The sequence below is a fragment of the Archocentrus centrarchus genome, chromosome 6 (assembly GCF_007364275.1).
Source record: "Archocentrus centrarchus isolate MPI-CPG fArcCen1 chromosome 6, fArcCen1, whole genome shotgun sequence".
Classification (NCBI taxonomy): Eukaryota; Metazoa; Chordata; class Actinopteri; order Cichliformes; family Cichlidae; genus Archocentrus; species Archocentrus centrarchus.
The window spans coordinates 34238517-34259029 of NC_044351.1; the positions used below are offsets into that span (position 1 = coordinate 34238517).

Genomic DNA, 20513 nt, shown 5'->3' on the forward strand with positions numbered 1-20513 from the left:
GTGTGTGTGTGTGTGTGTGTGTGTGTGTGTGTGTGTGTTTAGCTGCCCGTACCTGCCAGAACCAGTGGATCTGCTTGCTGTTCTTGGTGTAATGTCTGTAGATGGTGTTCTTCTGCCAGTCGGCCAAATCGATCTCCTGCATCCCACAAAGCATCAGCTGCAAAAAAAAAAAAAAAAAAAAAGCAGAAATTATTTTTAAAGGCAATTATGATGCGTTCAGGGCAACTGAAAAGTGTAGTTTTTTTACACGGCGTGATTCTGAACAGGGATCACTCAGAGCTCATGATGTTTAAACTTTGGTGACACAGAAATAAAACAAGCTGCTAAAAACTGGATTCATTAAATTTTAAGTTTCTTCTGATCCCGAACACTGATCAAAGTCTTCCTCACCTCCAGCTCCTTCTCATCAAAGTAGCGAAGCCACTCCAGAGGCACCACCTCGTTGAAGCCGTCCAGGAAGGCTTTGGTCTGCTCCTCCACCCCGCGGGTGAACCTCCAGTCTGTCAGCAGGCTGCGTGAACAAAGAGCGGTTACTTTTTAGGGTTTGTCTCCACCGCTGACCTCACTGCTCCTTCGTCACCGCTCCTGCTGACTGACCTGATGTACTCTTCCTTGTTTTCCTCGGTGACCAGCTCGTTCTCCCCGTCGTCCTTCAGCTGGTGAGTGGAAACCTTCCCGAGGATCTCCATGTCCTGTGCAAAATACAGCTCCACGCCGCACTCCTCCAGGTTGTTCTCTCTGAAAACAGACACACACACATCATGGTACCAAAACCTGCATGACCTCATCCTCACACACTGACCCCACTGTGCAGTTTTAAAGACGTCAAACTGGAGCTTAAAGTGAACACAGCAGCTTTCCTGGACTAAAAATAATATTTTAAGTTGGAAATCTGCTGCTGTAACTCCTCCTTTCTCTGAGCTTTTATGTGACAGAAAAATTAGAAATGCCTGTTTATACATAAAATATAAACATATCTGTTTAAACCACTAAATTACTGCAGCAGAGGAATGGATGAGCAGCTGAAATATTATAAATAAATGCATAATAAACTACACAGACATGATGCAGAACTGTATAAACAGAGTCTGTCCAGCAGAGGGCGCTCCTGCACTGTTTCTAACCCTCTCAGCTTCGTCTGCAGCATCTCTGCTGTGCTGCTGTCTTCATTGTTAAGCCGGTAACTAGATTTTAGTTACTAACTTCCTGCATCCAGTAAGTTTACTGAGCCTCATCCTGCTTTTCTGTTTGTAATCATCAAAATTTAGGAAGATGTAACTGAATTACTATGACCTTTGAACCCAGGCTCTTCTTGTTCACTTCCTTTAGTTAAAACACCAACTAACCAACATGCCAGCTTCTCCTCCTGTGAGCACACAGATTGAGAGGAACAGTAATCTGCTTTACTTACTTCACCCACATGATGGAGTTATAAAACTCCGGGTCTATGGACTCCAGGTCTTTGAGAGTGGGTTTCTTGTCCAGCATTCGCTTGTAGAAAGGCAGCGTGAAGCCAGTGTCGATGAACTTTCCGTGGTACAAAGCCTGCAGGGAGGATTTGTTGTATTAGAAACCACAATAAGGAACGCCACCTGGTGTGATTCAGGCTGACGGTGCAGCGAGTTTCTGGATGTAATAAAGACGTCGTAGGGAGATTACTTTTGGCCTGCTGTAATTCTGTGATATTAGTGTGTTTTTATGGACTCTGGGTGCACATGTTCCAAATTAACACTTGACAAATTACACATATTTTCATCTCGGACGCTCGCCACGCTGATGATTCACACGGGGGCTGTTTCAAGCTCATTCGAGTGTTAGAAATGCTTTAAGAGCCAATCACACTTACAGGAAAAATGAATGGAGCTCTTATTTCTGCAATCACTGTGTAGAAGAACAACGTGAATCATTAAGCCTCAGACGTGGACACAAATGTGTGCGGCGACCACAAACGGCTCCAAACCACATCTTAATCTTTCCTGTGTGTGTGTGTGTGTGTGTGTTCAGAGAGCAGACTCGGCCAGACGGAGCTGTTTAATGTTAAAAACCCAGTGAGAGTTCAGAGCTGCGATGAGCCAAGAACAACACAGACACCCACTGACCGACTCAGTCACAGTCTGTCCTGCCGTATCCGGACTGACCGTGGGCCCGTCTCACCGCCAGACGGGAAGATTTGAGGGGCGAAGAAGGAGAGCGAGAAAGGTGAAGAAGCAGAGAGAGAGAGAGAGAGAGAGGCTTTGGGAGCTGGTAGAGACAATCTTTATAAGGCAAGTCAGCAAAGTGCAGCTTAGGACTAAATATAGGCAGTTGTTAGCGGGTGTGGGCCGGGTGTGGCAGTGAGGTCATGGTGTGGGTGACGGGTGGGGTGGCAGACGGAGGGTGGAGGCTTTGGGACCTACACATTTTTTGAGTTGATCCGAGAAAGAGATATTTTAGCACATCCTGAATGCTTCAAAACAAAACCTGAGCAGAGTCAAACGTGCTCACTGTCCTCTTCCTCTGCTGTCACTATTAAACACGGGTAAACCCGGGGGGGGCGCTTAGGCCCTCTTTTTGTTGCTAATGTCTGAATAAGACCTTTCCTGATTTCCTCGCTTGCGTCTAACAGCCTGATGAATGTGACAGCGTAGGGAGCGGCCTTTCTTCTCACCCCACAGTGAACGGATATCTGGAGCTAAATGATCCAATCTCCCATCGCTGATCTTGTAACTCAGCGAGCCATTTTTAATTTACTTTATCTGCTAATGTTACAGCCTGGATAGACGCAGCAGTGCAACCTTAATAATGAAGGAATGTCGGAGCATCCGCGTTTTGGCCGACGAGCCTGCAAACACTCAGGTTCACTCAACGGTCAGGGAGTCATTAAAACGGCTAATTTAAGGTTTCACAGAGAAACTCTAAAAGCAACACACACGGACACAATGTTGCTGTCTGCGGTGATCACTGAGAGGACAAAACTGCTGAGCTGTAACAAAATAACTGCTTTATGTATGAATTCAATGAAGCTGTCCCCAAATGAAGCTCACCATGGCGATGAAGCGTCCGATGAAGCGGAAGTACGTGAGGTGGTCGGGGTTTATGGAGGAGGCCGGGTTGATCTGCAGGCAGTAGTTGTTCTTGCCGGCGTATTCAAACAGACAGTACATGGGGTTCAGGACCTCGTGGGACAGCAGGAAGAACCACTCCCTGAGGAGGAGGATGAGGAGGAGAGAGGACGTGAATGCAGGAGAGGAAGATATGAGGCGGTAACAGGTAACACTGCTACTGCTGCATGAAATTTAACTAGATTTTTATTTAAAAAACAAAAACATCCTGTGGTTTATGTGACAGAGCTAAAAAGAAATTCTGACAACACAATCCCAGCAGTACATTCAACACAAGAACACAACATGATCACAGTGAGGTTATAAGAAAAGCAGGAAAATGAAAAAGCATTTCTCCTCTCTCTGACAGCGTGTAATTATGACATTTATCATCCTTCACTTACAGCGTCTTCATTTTTCACTCATTTGCTGCTTTTAATCTTCTTGTCAGAAACAGAGGAACCAATTACAAGGTGACGCCAACCTCAACTCTAAAATTACCAGCAAACATGAAGACCACTGACTCAGCTTAATACTGATGCCCTCTACGATGCCTTCCCTGAGCTCATGAATGCCTGTTAGACCGGCTGCATGGAGCTCAAACAGAGCAACAACTAAGCTTTAGTTTATTCGTGCTCTGTGGACTGCTGTCCAGTTGACACTCATGGAGCGGACACTTCCTGCATGATTTCAAACATCTAAATCAATTCTTTATAGCTAAAAAAAAAACTTTTTATGAGCCTAAATTTAAATGGGAATAGAAAGTACATTTATAATTATACACACATCCTACAAACCACATCTGACACATTAATTACATGAAGACAAAACATGTAACATTTAAATACAGCAGAGCAGAACTAAATAAAAAGACAGACTGTGGAAGGATGATGTTAGAGAGAATGAGGGCCCCCTCCACCAGCTGCAGCACCAGAACCAAGCGCTCCCAAGGCCCCTGCCCTCCCCCTTTGGGAATATTAGGGAGGAGGGTGTATGGACTGACGGAAGGACTGACGGACGCAGACACCTCCCAACATCCCGTCCGTGGTTCTACCCTGTGGTAGAACAGCATGATGTCACCTACCATAGGGTAAAACCACTGACGTGACACCGGAGACAGAGACACAATGCAAAACCAAAGAGAACAAAATGAGGAAAAATAACAACATATACAGAAGGGAAGACCTGAGTGACAGCGGACGCAGCGGGCAGCATGGAGACGTGTGATGGGCGGATGGAGGGATGGAGGACGAGGACAGCAATGTAGTGAGAGAGGGAGAGCAACATGTAACCCTTAAATGCAACCCTGTCCAACACTATCACACAACTAGGAGGGCAGAAGAAGGTACAAAAATCATGTTGCTGTAACCTTTTCAGATTAGTGCTATATGATTATTGCAGAGAGCTGCTAAAATGCTGCTCTGCACTAATCTGATGCTGCGGTGCTGCATCGTTATGTTTTTGCACCTACAGGCTGGAAGGACACACTTCTGTATCACCGTGTCTGGGTTTAGGCATCCTGACAGTGGCGCAACATCGCCAACATCAGGTCGAGATGGAAACTACAACGCTGCCCTACAAGTTTCTTCCAGGATAACGGCTCACGCACCTCAGCGACTTTAAACATGTTGAAGATTTAAAAGCAAAAAACAAAAATAGTGAAAAACAACATTTTTGTCACCTCTGCAACCAAAACATCGTTAAAGACAGATGGTTTCATACGATGGAGCTGAGGGAAGGACAACAAAGAGTTTCAGAGAAGTTTTGAAAAGTAATTTAAACACCACTGTTTTATTTCCCCGAAGAGGAAGCTGGTGCAAAGAGTGAGAAGCAGGAGGAGCAGACAAAACGCACCATCACCAACATGAAAAACAAAAACAACAACACTGGATTATAAAACAAGTTTACATAAAATGACAGAACGTGAAGCTGTGAAGAGAAGCTGGTGTTCTCATGCTGCTCTCACCTGGCGATGCCACCATAGTCCAGCCCCTCCTCCCCTCTCATAATGATGTAGAGCCGGCGGCGAAGATCGTATGGCTTCACGTTCATGATCTGATGATAAAACATGTCCATGAAATGGCCTTTATTTTAAATGTATAAGCCTCACTTTGATCCAATCCCAGATGCTCTTTAAAAGTAACTAAATTATTACATATGCTGTAACTCTTTCAAATTAAAAGCCCTCCGTAAATTCACTGAACAGAAACCCTTTATTTCTTAGCAGGGCTCCTACTGGAAAACATTTGTAGGTATATGCAGCAATAGCCAAATGAAATGAAAGAAACAAAGCAAATTAGAGTTAATTAAATTTAAATGTAATTAAATGTTACCATAATGTCTCAAAGAAGTGTTTTATTGGTCTCTGACCTGCTGAAACGAGTCCTCAAACAGCGTCTGTCTGGACACGGAGATCTTCACGTGGCTGGGTAAGGCATTCGACTGCACAGGAAAAAGAACGCCAACATCATGTTGAGAAGAAGAACGTACACTTCTGTGATCAGAGCGCCACGCCCTCTCAACACTTCACATTAGGCAACATTTAAAACAGCTGCAGAGGAGCACACTGCAGGGTCTCTGCCTAAAAACCTGCCACAGTGCAGATGATCTCTGCCCTCTCATCACTGATTATGATTTCTGTGTGCCGAGAACTCAATACAGAACCTACTGAGGCCCTCAGCAAGAGGGACAAACAGCTGTGGCAAAAAGTGAAGAAACCCTCACACACACACACACACAGATACAGATATACACACACACTCACACACACACACACACACAGATTCCTTCATTTATTACTGAAAGTGCCTAAAAAGCAACACTGCTGTAAATCCCTTTATTTTCTGCTACACTGATGTGAAGAAATAAAACTATTTGCATGGATATTATTACTGTTTATTCAAAGATACGACATCTTTAACAAAATGGGAAATTCTCAGGTATGAATCTGAACAATAAACTGCAAATAAAAGCAAGAAAGGAAACAAAGTAACTGAATAAAGACGTAGCACAGGACAGGTGTATCAGTAAAGACGCCTACATGTGTGACCGTCTCCTAAACTGATTGCTTTTTCTCTGGAGGACTTTGTGGACCCATGGATGCCTCCCCCTGTAAGACCTCCCTGTATCCACAATGATATCACGCGGTCCAAAGGCTTAGCTCAGTTTGAGCTCAGTCATAGTGGAAATATCACGTCACAGATATGAAATGCTTGCATTAAATCTGAGTGACGTTATAAAATACTGTCCCTAAACAGTTTGGTTTAGTTACATGCTGCTGAGATGTAAATCTCTCTTATCTTTATCAATAACATCGCTGAACTTCCCTCAAAGGTTTAATATCAGAAACGCTCTCTGATTCTGGATGATTTCATCCAGCCCAGGCTGGAGCCGGTAAACAGCTGAGTATGATAGGATCCATAAAAGTTCCTTATTCTGAGGCCTTCACAGGTTTTCTTTCAGTGGTTTTTGCTGTATTTTTACCAGCAGAGTGTGCACACAGTGACGCGGCCTTCAGCTTCAGACACGTCTGTGATAATGTTTGCGACATGTAAAATGAATGATGAGGTTTTCTCCTGTTTGGGCCTTTATGGCTGCAGTTAGTGGGGAAAGGTTTGCAGCTTTAATAAAGAGAATTTTGTCTGAATCATGTTTTGTCTTGAGTTTATGTGGAGAGGAAATAACTGACTGAAAATATATTTTTTGGCCACACTTTTGCTTTTGTCTCCCTTCTGTGGGTGAACAGGTCCAGACTGCAGTAATCAAGGTGAGCGAAATGGAGAGTTTTATTGCGGCTACAGACGCCGTTTAACACTTACGTGGCACAGGAAACGGAACTGGTGGTATTTCCACCTGAAGCTGCGGTCGTAGGCGCCCGGCGATCCGCCCTGCCGTGACCTGCGCACACACGCAAAAACACACACACAGAAAACAGAGAAAAATGGTCAATTTTTCAAGTTTCAACAGAACTCGAAAGTTAAGCTGACCGACAAAAATTTGGCGTCCTCCTTTAAAAAATACTAAATTCACATCAGCTCTGCAGCTCCAGAGGACGAACGTCTGAGCCTCAAAGACAGAGGTGAGCCAGGCCCTGCAGCTGTGTTAGTATAAGCTCCACAACCCACTGCGCACACACACACACACACACACACACACACACACACACACACACACACACACACACACACACACACACAGGGTATGTGCCTTGTCAGCAGCACAGAGGCTGAGATGCAGAAGCTGAGACTTAGACACATGATTTGGGGGGAGTGAAGAAGAAGGAGGGCTCTAATGCGTCGGGCACATCTCGGTCTGGGTTAGGAAATGGTGACCGCAGCAGCACAACGCTGGCCGCGGACGCACACTCCTGCAGGACCCAGTGCAAGAGAACAGTGAAGGAGCCCTGTGTGAAGGAGCAGCCTAAAAATACGTGCAAATACCTGCATGAAAAGCAGCTCGCAGATGCACCCACCGACACACACACACTCACACACACACACACACGCCATCTACGGCAGCGACCACACAAGCAAATACGCACTTGCATGCGGAAACACAGAAAGGCACAAACACCCACACAGATGCCAGCGCAGTCTGCAGTGGACGTGTTGTCGCACATCTGCACATTCTCCCGACTTCTGCGGTGGGATTTGAGACTGCTTCAAGGCAAAGCAAACATTCACAGGCTGAGGGGCAGAGCAGTGTGTGTCTGTGTGTGTGTGTGTGTGTGTGTGTGTGTGCTGTGAGTTTTTCTTAGATTATTTGTCACACTGATTCTGTCTGACTCAAAGAAATATTTCAAACAGGAGAGAAATGAAAGATAATGGATGAAAATAAACAACAAGATGACGTTTAGAAAAAAGATGAAATGTTTTTAAGGTTTTCACCACACGAGGCCATTTTATGACTTAATACTTGCAAAGCAGTTACGTCAGGCCGAGGCAAAAATCACTTCAATATTCTGGAAAAAGTGTCGAATGATCATTTTGCCTCGGCCTGTGGCAGGTTTGGGAGGAAAGGGCTGAGAGAATATTTACCCTGACTCAAACCCAGGTCGAGGGTCTTTAAAGGTGGTGGTGCGCGAGTTGTGGTCCACGAAATATCGGACTCCCTCTGCGGTGTACTTCATCTCCCAGCCCGGGGGCAGGGGGTGCTCCTTGATCATCCTGCAACAGGGGAGAGGGCAGTGAGCACGGTCCCGGCCCGAGGGGCCCCGTCTCGGGGGATGAAACTGACATACCTTCCCCTGCCAACCCGTGCAGCTAAAAAAAGAAAAGCCTGCGCTGGCCGTGCCACGGTGGAGTTTAGCTCCTCTGAGCATGGCAAACTTATGTTTGATTATTCAGGTGGCTTCAAACCCCTGGAGATCAACCCACAAGAGAGTTCAGAGGACACAGAAGGAGAGGCTCACATTCACGGCTGAAAGGTGAGAAGTCGTTTTCTTTCTGTGATGCTTTACTCGTCAGTTTAGCTTTTCACCTTTCATTTCTAAACAAATCTCAACGTTCAGCCGTAAAAATCGTCTTTTTAAACATGTTTAAAATGGCAGGTATCCGCCATCATGAAAAATGTAATCAAAGACTCTATGAAAGGTTAAAGGGAAAATAATCTGTTGGCTGCATGTTTAAAAAAAAAAAAAAAAGAGTAATTCATAAAAAGAAAGCGATGAATAATCTATAATAGCAGCAAGTGTTCATTTTGGAGGAAAACAGGAGCTCTGCCACTTAAATCTGATGCTAACAGATTCAGAGCACAAACTGAGGGGAGCGACTGCATCTCTAGAAGATGCAAAGAAGGCTCAAACTCTGACGTGTGAGAAGGTCGACCAGAACGAGTGAGACGAGAGGAAAATCAGAAAAACGAGCACGATGAGCAGCATCATATTAAACTAGTGTCCAACAGAATGTGAGGTAAACATTTTTTTTACTTCAAGCTGTCAGTTTGTGAAATAAATGTTCCTCCTTAGGGATAAAACTCCACTCGTGTTTCTATCATAATGTAGATGACTCACTGTGTGGTCATACTGTGCATGACTACCACGTCCTGAGTATGAGCAAACACCCAAAGCGACACCACCTAACAAGCAGGCCAACACATGCACGCGCACACACACACACACACACACACACAATCACACACACACATTTTCCGAGCTCGCGGTCTCACCCTTGGGTCCGAGGATCGTCCCACTGTGTTGTCCGTGTGTTGTGGTTGACAAAGTACACCCTGCCATTGTCCTGACGCTTCTCTGTGGAGACAAACACACAGAAGGAGTGGGCTCAGAGTGGGCTCACAGAGGGCTCAGAGTGGGGGCTCGGAGTGGGGGCTCGGAGTGGGGGCTCGGAGTGGGGGCTCGGAGTGGGCTCGGAGTGGGCTCGGAGTGAGAGTGTTTTTTGGAAACTCCACAGCAGCAGAGCAGGGATCAGAGGGATCACCTGACCCAGAGAAGAAGAAGAAAAAAATCTCACCGCTATGAGTGAAAACCAGCGAGTGTGTGCGGTATTTCACTGAGGCTCGATCCAAATACCTCACCGAGGTACACCAAGATATTTGTGTGTGTGTGTGTGTCAGATTACAGGTTAAGGTGGATGTCAGCGTGACCACAGACACACAACCGGGAGCCAAGAATTCAGTTCAAAAAGGTAACAAATAGCAGAAACTGGTAATACCTCTGCTATGTGTGTGTGTGTGTATGTGTGTGTTTGGTGGTCTCCAGAGAGAGCACTGGTGCCCCGTCCTCCTCCCTCCGTCGCTCTGACATCTTTTTCTCATTAGCAGGAGTGTGTGGAGGGCCCAGAAACAGTAGTGCTCGCATTGCAACTCTTAGTCACTCCACCCCCCACCACCACTTGCCACTTTCCCTTCTTTTCTCCTCCATCTTCCATCTCTTCTCCTATCCTTCTCTTTTCGAATCGAACCGACCGCAGATGAAGAAAAAAAAAAAAACAGCGTGCCTGAGAAGCCAATCAGAGCTCGTGATATAATTGAGGTTTTGAGGTACCGCAACATGTTGAAAAGGCATCACGGGCAGAGAGCGGGGGATTTTTGGCTCTGCGATGAAGTCTGTGAAAATGTTGGCGGGACGGGAGCTGCCAACAGCGCTCGTTTATGAATGAATGTGCGGGATGTGATTCGCCGCGGCTCCGATTACATTACTCTTTTAGGGCAACGCTGCATGATGAAGAGTCCCATCAATAACGCGGCCTCTGTAATTTGTGGATTTCATTGTAAAGAAAAAGCATACAGTGATAAATGAGCAGAGCGCTGAAAAGAAACCACGAGACGATTTAACCGATTTACACGGGAATGAAAATCACGATCAGTGGAGGCGTTCATCAATCGAACAGCTGATTGGCTCAGGAAAAATGTAATAGCCACAGAAGCAGAACAAAGGTTTCAAATCACTAAAAATGTGCTCGGAGGTCTGAAAACGGGGAAAACGGTTACTGTGTAGCAAATATTTTGCAACACCTCCACCTCACAGCTGCACGCACAAACAAAAAGTGCATTTTGAACCAATAAATCAAAGAATCCACCACTGATATTCTGGCAAATGAACCTGCTCTGCTGTTTACAACTGCAAACAATTACCGAACACGCTCTCAGGACTGGTGAGAGCGGCAGAATCAACAATCAGTTCAAGACTTGAAAATCTAGCCTGCTGACAAAACACACACCTGGAGACTATTTTGGGGTCCCCTCGTCTTTGCCTGGAGTGTGTTAACAGTTGCAGAAGTGTGTGTGCGGGTATGTGCGTTAGATAAACTTACCCCATCCAGGAGGCAGCGGGCCCAGAGGGTCATTTTCCACCGGAGCACCGGATGGCTGAGGGGGAAACAGAGAGAGAAAACAAATCCGGTTAAGACACCTTCAAGTGTCTTCTCTCCGCTCGCCTCTGCTCCCGCTTCCTCTCAGTCCTCATCGTCACAAAAAAGTTGAGGAAAACAAAAACACACAAGAAGTTGTGAATAAACCAGCGAGTGAAGAAAAACTCATACAGGTGCTCCAAACTGTGACGACCCAAGTCTCTGCTCAACCCTGTTCCCTCGCCAAACCGGGGAGGATACCTGCGGCTAAGCGAGGCTGGTTCAAGTGAGAGAGTGTGTGTGTGTCTAAGGGCAGAAAGGGGGTGCGTGGGGGGGTGGCTCCTCTCAGCTGCAGCACTGAGAGGCGACTGAGAGAGCTGGCCGGCCGGCGGCTCGTATGCCTTCCAAAAACTACACGCTCGGTAGGAGGATAAAACAACAACGCTGTTCCAATGAGCTCACTGGCTGGATGCAAGCCCCACCCCCCCACCAGCTTCCCGCTCACCTCCTCCCTACCCCACCCTGAGGTCCTCCTCCTCCTCCGCCGCCGCCTCCTTTCTCTTGCTCTCTTCTAGTGCTGCTGTGAAAGTAGGCAGGGAAGTGCGATGTCTGAGGGAACTGAGGGAACATTCATGCTTGTTCCAGACTGGACACCACCCACCTCCCTGGCCCCCACCCACCCCACGCCTGACAAAAGGCACCTTTATTCACCCTGGGCCTGGAAACCACTGTGGGGTTTACTGAGCCTGCACTCATATACACACACATGCACACTAAAAATGAAAAAAAAAAAAAGCAAGTGTGTGCCACAGTGTGGAAAGTTTGCCCGTGGCAAACAGTCAGTCAGTGTATGCTCTTATATGGGAATACGTACACACACAAACACACAGGAATATATTAGCTTGGGTGGAACAGCAGCTGAAAAGATGCTTGTTAGGAGTTAGCAGAAGATATTTATCAAAAGGGCCGATTTAGGCGTGTCGCAACATCATTACCTGCACCACCAGGCAGAGTGCTCCTCACTCTGATGACATGTTGTGGTGGTGCTGTGAATAAAAACACTGCTATTTAGTTTGGGAGAAAACAATCAATTATCTGTTCAGAAAATCTTTTAGGCAGATTCACGACTCGACAGCCGTTCATCCGATCCTCTCCCAACCCGGTGGGTGTGTTGCTGCGGACACGAGTGAGCGCAGAGCCGTGAGGCCCTTTGGATGAGCCGCGGTCATACTTTAGGTAAAAGCAGTTTTCTGTTTCCACTTGAGTGAATGCTGCCTGCTCCAGTGTGTGTGGAGGGGGGGCGCACACACACACACACACACTATGGACTGTATATAAAAAAAAAAATGGATGTAACCACTATGATGTCACCCGCTGCTTTTGGTTACATTTTGAAGCCTTAATTTTAGCATTTTATTCACTGACATGTTTGTTCTTTGGAGCCAGACGTGATCATATTTGCATGAGAGCGTGGAGTGCTAAGTTATCAGCCAACGCTAGTAAGCTCAGTTAGCAAGCTGCACCCATGAAGTAATAAAGTATCACAACTTCATTCAGCATGAAGCACAAACCCCTTGGATGGTCTTTGCCACGTAGCAAGGCATTAGATAATTCCATTAGAAATGCTCCGGTTCCAATTATCTGAGGCGGCGCCGAGCAGACATCTAGTGGCTGCAGCCCACCTGTTCATCACAGCGGCCACACCCCTAAGTTTACATCAACCCACCGTGCAGCGGAAGGGAGCAACTATCAATAGAGGCCAAATCCATATAAGTATATTGTTTGGATTCAACCTCTCACCCCTAAATTTAATGATCACAATTAAATGTCAAGCCCTGACCCATTCTAACATTAAACCTTTTGAGACTGTGGATAAAATATGAATTTTTACAAAATGTCATCAATCTGTTGGTCTCAAAACTGGACATCTGGTGCAGTTTTTAAAATAATTATATTTGTTACATGTCTTTGGTTTCCTGTGACAAATGACCTGCGACAAAGCGGCAATCTAAAATCTGCCCTTTCTGCACAGGCGCACGTTGAACAGGTAAAATAGGTGCAGTTGTAGCTGCGATAAATAACCAAATTTACACTCTTACCAAAATGGCCGATGCGCCGGTTTACTGAAAGGCTGGTCTGCACAGCACAGGTAGTGTTTGTTGTCTTCTGTTGGCCACGAAACCAAAGTGAAAAAAGGCAAACGAGCATTTTCCAAATGAAAGCTGGTGAACCTTCAAAGAGCTTTTTTTCTCCACAGGGACACAGTGTACCACACAAGTGATGATTATTTCCTGAGAAGTCATAAAGTAGAGCATTATCCACCGAATGGCAACATCACCTTAAACAAAAAAAAAAAAATAATGTGACTGTGCCCATTTAAAGAAGCTCTGTCATGGAAACTGTGAGGGAACTGGGATGGAAAGGACTGGGCCTGCCGGAGGAGTGAGAGTGGGCACATAGCAGGGTTAAAGGGTGTGTGTGTGTGTGTGTGTGTGTGTGTGTGTGTGTGTGTGTGTGTGTGTGTGTGTCGTTCCCATCGACAGCCAATCTATGCCCCGGCGCCCCACCCTTATGGGTTTTCTGTGACTAAAAAAGGTAAAAGGAGAATATAATGATATAAAGACACGATGACTTCATCCTGGCTCTGACCATTCAGCTCTTCAGCTGCTTCCAGACGCAGCGAGGCCGGAGGGAAGAAAAGAAAAGGAGGCTGAGAAAACAAGGGAGGGAGAGGAAGCGAGGGAAAAGCGGCGCGCTGGCACAAACGTGCGAAATAAAGGTTGGGTATTACGGCTCTGGAAGGAATACGGCATAAAGGCCCCGCTCGCGGCCAGGCACCACAGGTGAAAATGGCGATTTCAGCTGGTTGCTTTTAACACCTCAGAGGCAGTTATTTAAAAAAAAAAAAGAAAAAAATGAAAGTATTACTTTTGCGCTGTGAAAATCCTTCGTCACAATTCTGCTGCAAAGACAACTTGTTTTCCACATCTGCAGAGAGGATAGTGTGTGCACAGCTGGAGAGTCAGTGAATGAGGGGAGTCGGGAAAAACTGAGGTCAGGGAGTTCATGAGCCTTTCAAACACGTATCTGTGTGACTCCATCAAACTAAAATAATTTCAAACATGTTAACGGCTCATAACCGTCCGCGGTTTGTACCACCAACTCTGGACAAACTTACATGAAAATAAAGCACCACAATATGCAGGAGTGCATCCACAAATAAACACAAACAATATTTGTACAACATTTAGGGCTTTTCTCACCATGGCTAAAAAGCAGGACTGTGACTAACACTTGATGTACTGAAGTTTTGTGATTGTAGTGTAATGTATTTTTCTGTGTTATATAATAATAATTTGGAACATTTGACATGAGTTAAAATAAAAAAAAGAAAGAAAAGTAAATAAACCTGTTTTTGTGATGGTGATAAAACATCTTGATGGTTGGATGCAAGAATTGGACCAAACTGCTATGTTATCAACACACTGCTGCCAGACATCGATATTTTTCAGCCTGAACTGTAAATATGACCACAGTCAGTGCTCCATCGCTCTTGGTGTGTGTGTGTGTGTGTGTGTGTGTGTGTGTGGGGGGGGGGGGGGGGGGGGGGTCACTGGGAAAATGCAGACAGCAGAAACTAAATAACTGATTTATATTATAAAAATAAAGAAAATAAACACAGACATATAAAACATGTCTCAAGAGCCAGTTTCAAGAGCTGGGGATCAGACAGCCAAGCCCTCTGCCTTTGGCTATCACCTGGTCCACATCACCCATACTGTGGCTGAATGTCCACAGCAGGGCTGATCCATGTGGCTCATTCAGGCACGTGGCCCCACTGACTAAGGTCCGGCCACCAGGGGCTCACCAACCAGGCCCTCCCCCATGCCTGGCTCCAGGGTAGGGCCCGGGTAACCCCCATCTAGGCACTGTAACATGTTTCATTGTTCCAGAGGTGGCTATGACTCACACTTAGTCCAGTCCCTTACCCAGGACCAGTCTGCCTTGGGAGACCCTCCCAGGGGTAAACTGATAGAGAGAAAATAGGTGCTGGCTTCAGTAGGAAACACAAACTCCTCTAACATGATAAGGTGGCGTTTCATAGAAGGATTCTGGGGGTTCAGAGCAGACCTGCTGCTCCTCCACATTGAAAGGAGCCAGGTGATTGCTGATGGTTCCAGCAACTGACTAAGATCATCCTGGACACCTCCCAGGTGAGGCGTTTTGGGCATGTCCAAATGGGAGGAGACCCCAGGGCAGAGCCAGCTGCCAGGCTCGGGATGCCTTGGTGTCCCCTCGGAAGGTCTGGAGGAGGTGGCTGAGGAGAGGGAGGTCTTGGCTCCTCTGTTTAAGCTGCTGCCCCCACGTCTCAAACCCATATAAGCGTCCAAAAATGGATGTAACAAACAGACACTCCCTGCTTTTTTTCCTTCTAAAGGATATTCCCTGTTATTCAGTTACACTGATGCTGCGATACATCGCAGATCACCGTCTGCATCACGTGCTGCAGAATCCAGGACTCATGATGCTGTCGTTACGGCAGGTAACAGATACAAACATGCTGCTGTTTCTCTGTGATTTCAAAGGAAACTCCCAGTAACTAATTATTTTCAATTTTCCAATTAACTGATTGTTAATGTTATTAAAATTCCAAAAATTATAAAGCACATTACACACTGACTTACTATAATGTCACACCTACTTGTTATCCAATCAACAGTCTACAATCACAACATGTGGAAACTGCAAGAATACAGAATACTCTGATGAATACTGTACATGAGAAACATGCTGAGGACTTTCTCTTTGGGTGAATTCTTCTATTAGTGATATTACACAATGACAGAAAGACCAGTGTGAGTAGTTTTATAAGCTCTGTTCATTGTTCTTTCCTGCTATGACGAGCTGAGTGTAAACAGAAGCCACATCCAGCCCTGTGGACTGTGTGAGTTTTCTGTTCAAGTGGTGAAACACAGGCCTGATTCAGGTAAAGCTGTTAAGGAGTCCTTGTTACAGCCAGAAAGGGCCAAAAGTTAGAGGGCAAGGGGGGAGCGAGCGAGGGAGGGAGGAGGCAACCGAGAGAAGGTGAGGTGGAGTGAGTGAATGAGTGATGTGAAGGCTGAGAACGAAGAGGGTAAGAAGGGGGAGGTTATCTGAAACGAGCAGAGATAAAAATACAGATATTTTTGAGGCCGAGCAGAAAAGGGGGATTTTGGGAAGGGAAATGGGAGATTGGGGGGATTCTGGAGAGGCGACAGAAAGATTGGGGAGGGGTCCAAGGAAAGAGCAGAGGTAAATAAAAAGAAGGGCAGAAAAATGGGGGGGAGGGCCGGAAAACAGCAGTTAATGACTCCGAGACTACTCTCGCTGGAGTTTCTAACGAGCTGCAATTACTCTGCAAACACACATTTGGATGTGATATCAGTGCGAGGACCGCAGCTGCAATCACTACTTTCATTACACATTAATGTGACAGTTTCCCGCTTAACCGCTGCGTGGGCAAAATATGAAGCAAACAGAAGTCTCTGACAACTCCAAAGAGTCCAGAAAGATGTAAAATATTAATTTTACATTATTTTACATTCATGTGCGATCTGAGTGAAGCTCTGTAAAAACTGACTTAAAACAATAAAACTTCTGCATCTTCCTGCATGTTCTGCAGACTCTCGTGGTGAAGTCACTTATGGATGAACCCCCTTTTCCCACCAAGCAAAATCTCACTGCCAGATGTCTGAACAACATTGAGATCTGGTTGAAAAGTGGAAGTTTTTTTTTCCACATCACTGTAAAGTCAGCTAGAACAAGACGTCCCTTTACATCTGAACCAAACAGTGAAAGAGCTTCTCTTCATCATCAGCTCCTCTGTAAACTGTTTAGACCAGTGGTCCCCAACCTTTTTTGAGCCGCGGACCGGTTTAGTGTTAGAAAATATTTCCACGGACCGGCTTTTAAGGTGTGGCGAATAAATACGTCAAAATAAATGATACGACCATAACCAAGTGTGATATTTTCTACGTATAATAATAAAAAACGGGAATCCACTTTGTATTCGTATGCAACTCTATCAGCAGCGTTCTCGTAACATCCCGCCTCAACATGAATAACAGGCTCTCTGCCCACAGCGCTCCCTGGTCAGCTGTTAGAGCCATGGTAAAACATGCCTTCAAAATAAGATACACCGCAAAAACAAATACAGTGGAAATCACCTCAGTCGGATTCAAATGGCCCAGTTTGGGGTCTATTATCGAATTTCGCTGCAATGGCTTCTGCTTCATCTATGAATTTGCTTCTGCAAATTTTATAATCTGAAATTTTACTCGTAAGTGCAAGTTTGTAGCTTACACTTGCCACGATTGTCCCCGGTGAAATGAACTGATATAAACACTAAAACAATTTCCAGGCGTTGTTAGTGTGTGTGTAGTTGTGCATGAACGAGCCGATGCATGGAAGTGGGCGGACAGGAGCTGAGAAGGGTTTTAGCGCTAAACTCATCCAGTTTATGCGATCACATTTAACTGGAAATTTATTACAATGGGACCAGATTTTTCATCCGAGGTAGGTGAATATCCGACGGATTTATGTGATTATTTTATTGGAGTTAATGTTAGGAAAAATCAGGACCTGCAGATGCCATCCAACTAGAGCGAAAACCCGATTTGTGCGACTTCGACTTAGGTGATTTTTACTGTATAAAGCGCATGAAAAATACAACTCACCATAACACTGAATCAGTGTAAGCCCCCTGAGCTTGTTTCTCTGATACTCATTTTTGCTGGCTTCTGGTTTGACTGGGTTCGGCCGATTTCACATGGAGCGTGGCTGCAGAGCCGCGGTGTCAAGCGCTGGAGAGTCAGTTTGATGGCTGGGTCTACCTCACTGCTATCCCCGGTGTTGATAAATAAAAATGGTAAATGGACTAGTTCTTACATAGCGCTTTTCTACTCTTGTTGAGCACTCAAAAATTTAAAGAAGCGTTATGTAGGTCAACCAACCGATTTCGTTAGACAGGCCTGAAGCTTCTGGGTTTAATTTTAGCGGTGACGTATCATGTGAGCAGAAACGTCTTGACACGTCAAGAGGAAGTCATGGAGGGAAGTAACGGAGCGAATCCGCCCACTTTTCAAAATAAAATATAGTTTAGGCGCAGATAACAAGTAAAACGGAAATAATTTAAGTTATTTATTCTTTATGTGCGGCCCGGTACCAAATGTCCCACGGCCCGGTACCGGTCCACGGCCCGGGGGTTGGGGACCTCTGGTTTAGACAACAGATTCAAACCCACCCAGTCAGCAGCACTAACCACTACACAACCACGCTAACTTAGCATGTGGGAACAACGCGGTTTGATTTGTCCAGAGGCACAGACAGATAGGTTCACTGTGCAGCATACAATGAAAGAAACATGACTTGCATGTATAAATATCAAGCATAACATTATGACCATTATGAACACCAGCTACTGGTACATAGAGCAGTCTCTTGAGACTGTAAGACCAGACTGACAAACCTGGATTGACTACAAAAAACTTATGACTTCAAAGAGAACATCAGAAAGAAGTCCACAACTGATCATGTGCTTGGTGAAGACCTCAGGCAGTAGAAAACCAAGAAAGAAGAGGAGCAAGAACAGGAACCATCTGGGTGAAAATCTCACAGTGGAACACCACCAGTCATGGATCGGCCTCCTCAGAGCCCGGACCTCAACATTACTGAAGCAGCGTGGGATCAACCCGACAGAGAACAGAACAAAAGGCGGCCAACATCCAAAGTAGAGCTTTGAATGTCCTTCAAGAAGCCTGGAGAACTGTTCCTGAGGACTGCTTAAAGAAACTACAGGAAGCTGCCTCAGAATAAAGGAGGTCACACCAAATATTGACTTTCAAGCTCGTTAGAACTGTACAAACTCTGTTTTTGACCTACATACTGATGGCTGCATCTATTTCACATTTTCTCAAGACTTTTGCACACTATTATGCAATTATATATTATAAAATGCATCTGCTGCAAGTTTAAACAAAATATAGAGTTCAATGCTAACTCATAGCCTAATTCAAAACCTCAAGCAGTCTTAAAAGTCTTAAAGTCTGTCCTACACTGAGTACCAACTAAACGTTCTCACTTCGCAGGTCTAAAAAAAGAAACCCAGACTGGCCCTCAAAGATAACACACACAGATACACAAAATAGCCAGCTGAAAAGTATCCATGTGTAACTACCGTACAGGGCTCCGCTTGCTTGCTTTGGTGCTTGAGTTTATGCGTTTGTGGAGCTTTACACAGCTTGTGTTTTTGAGTGTGTGTGCGCACGGCCTCGTTGCAGTGGCACGGTCCATTTAAGAGGGCGACTGGCCCCTTGGCTCTCTTTAGTTGTCATGTGCTACGGAGAAGAAATGTGGCACCTGACCTCAACATTACAGCTCTGTGAACACATCTGCACCAGCCCACACAGAGGAAGAGCTCATGACCGCACAGCCCAATATCACTAATCATAAACCTGAAATCTTACCAGTAAAGTTCCCACCAAAAAAAAAAAAAAACACTAACTGGGAAAAAAATGGAAGAAAGATCGGGAGGAGCCACGGTGAGAGCGCGAGCCGGGCAGCAGAACATGTGGCTGTGTTCACAGGAAAACTATGAACAGTTTGTGTGTGTTTCCTCGTTCACACACAGTGGGGCCATAAATAGTCGCTGCTATCAGCAGTGTGGGCATTCCAAGACAGAGCAGTGTACTATCAACATGGAGGGCAGACCTGCCTCTTGGGTTTTCTCACACACTCTGAGGAAGGGAGGGAGGGAGGGAGGGAGGACAGAAAGAAAAAGTTTCCAGCTCAAACTGAACCTCTCTGTCCCAACATTAAAAAGCTGAATGAATAGTGACACCGCTTATAACCATGTTTTTGTTAGTCCAGCTATTTTTTACATTACTTATACAATCTTACATCATTGGAAATGTTTGCATACAGGCTAATTTGGCCAATAGTCAGCCTCTGCTTAGGCTGCATAACGCTAAGGACCTGATTGAAAATATCATCTGAGGCTGTGGTCTCTGAGAAGGAAGTGCTGCTGTCTGAAAACGTGGATATCTGTCTGCTTTGAGTGCTCATGTAGAGTAAAAGGGCTATAAAAGAACCAATCTGTTTAATATGACACACAAATAAATGAATTCACCTCCTTTACATGCACGTATTTCAGCTCAGTGTGAGAGTCTTTACTGTTTATATTTATGGTCATGCTAGTCTCTCCTTTCCCCGCTCTCACTGTGAGCTCACGCCCTCACGCACACAGACACACAAGCACTGCATGTGAACACAGTCAAGCTGACAGCATCCTGTCAATCCAATAAAAGTTTCCCAACAAATATAAGCACAGTCAGAGTGAGAGACAGAAGCTAACAGAGGAAGTGTCGTTAGAGCGGTCCAAAGTATTTACCTGCTCAGAGCTGCTGTAAATGTGTGTAGGATATAAATCAGTAAAACTAAGCACTAAGATGCAGGTCAACGTTTCAATTTTCCTTCAAGTTCAAACTCTGATGATGCCAAACGGAGATACGGTCCATCGTGAAATCAACACTGTGTGAAAAACAAGTATAAAAAGGGAGGGAGGTGCTGATGGTGCGAGGATAAAAGAGCT

General features: G+C 45.4%; 1 protein-coding gene across 2 annotated transcripts in view; it reads right to left on the reverse strand.

Moving 5' to 3' along the window:
- wwp2 (WW domain containing E3 ubiquitin protein ligase 2) overlaps positions 1-20513 on the reverse strand; it is a 56662-nt gene that overhangs the window by 2234 nt on the left and 33915 nt on the right. The window contains exons 11-21 of one of the 2 annotated variants that reach the window (XM_030731610.1): positions 10850-10904; positions 9246-9327; positions 8117-8245; positions 6899-6977; positions 5451-5522; positions 5047-5135; positions 3024-3183; positions 1412-1545; positions 598-738; positions 391-511; positions 53-157 (exon numbers count right to left, since the gene is read on the reverse strand). In XM_030731610.1, the coding sequence (XP_030587470.1) occupies positions 53-157; positions 391-511; positions 598-738; positions 1412-1545; positions 3024-3183; positions 5047-5135; positions 5451-5522; positions 6899-6977; positions 8117-8245; positions 9246-9327; positions 10850-10904 (1167 nt within the window). The remainder of the gene's footprint in view (positions 1-52; positions 158-390; positions 512-597; positions 739-1411; positions 1546-3023; positions 3184-5046; positions 5136-5450; positions 5523-6898; positions 6978-8116; positions 8246-9245; positions 9328-10849; positions 10905-20513) is intronic. The other variant, XM_030731611.1, reaches the window with a different exon arrangement.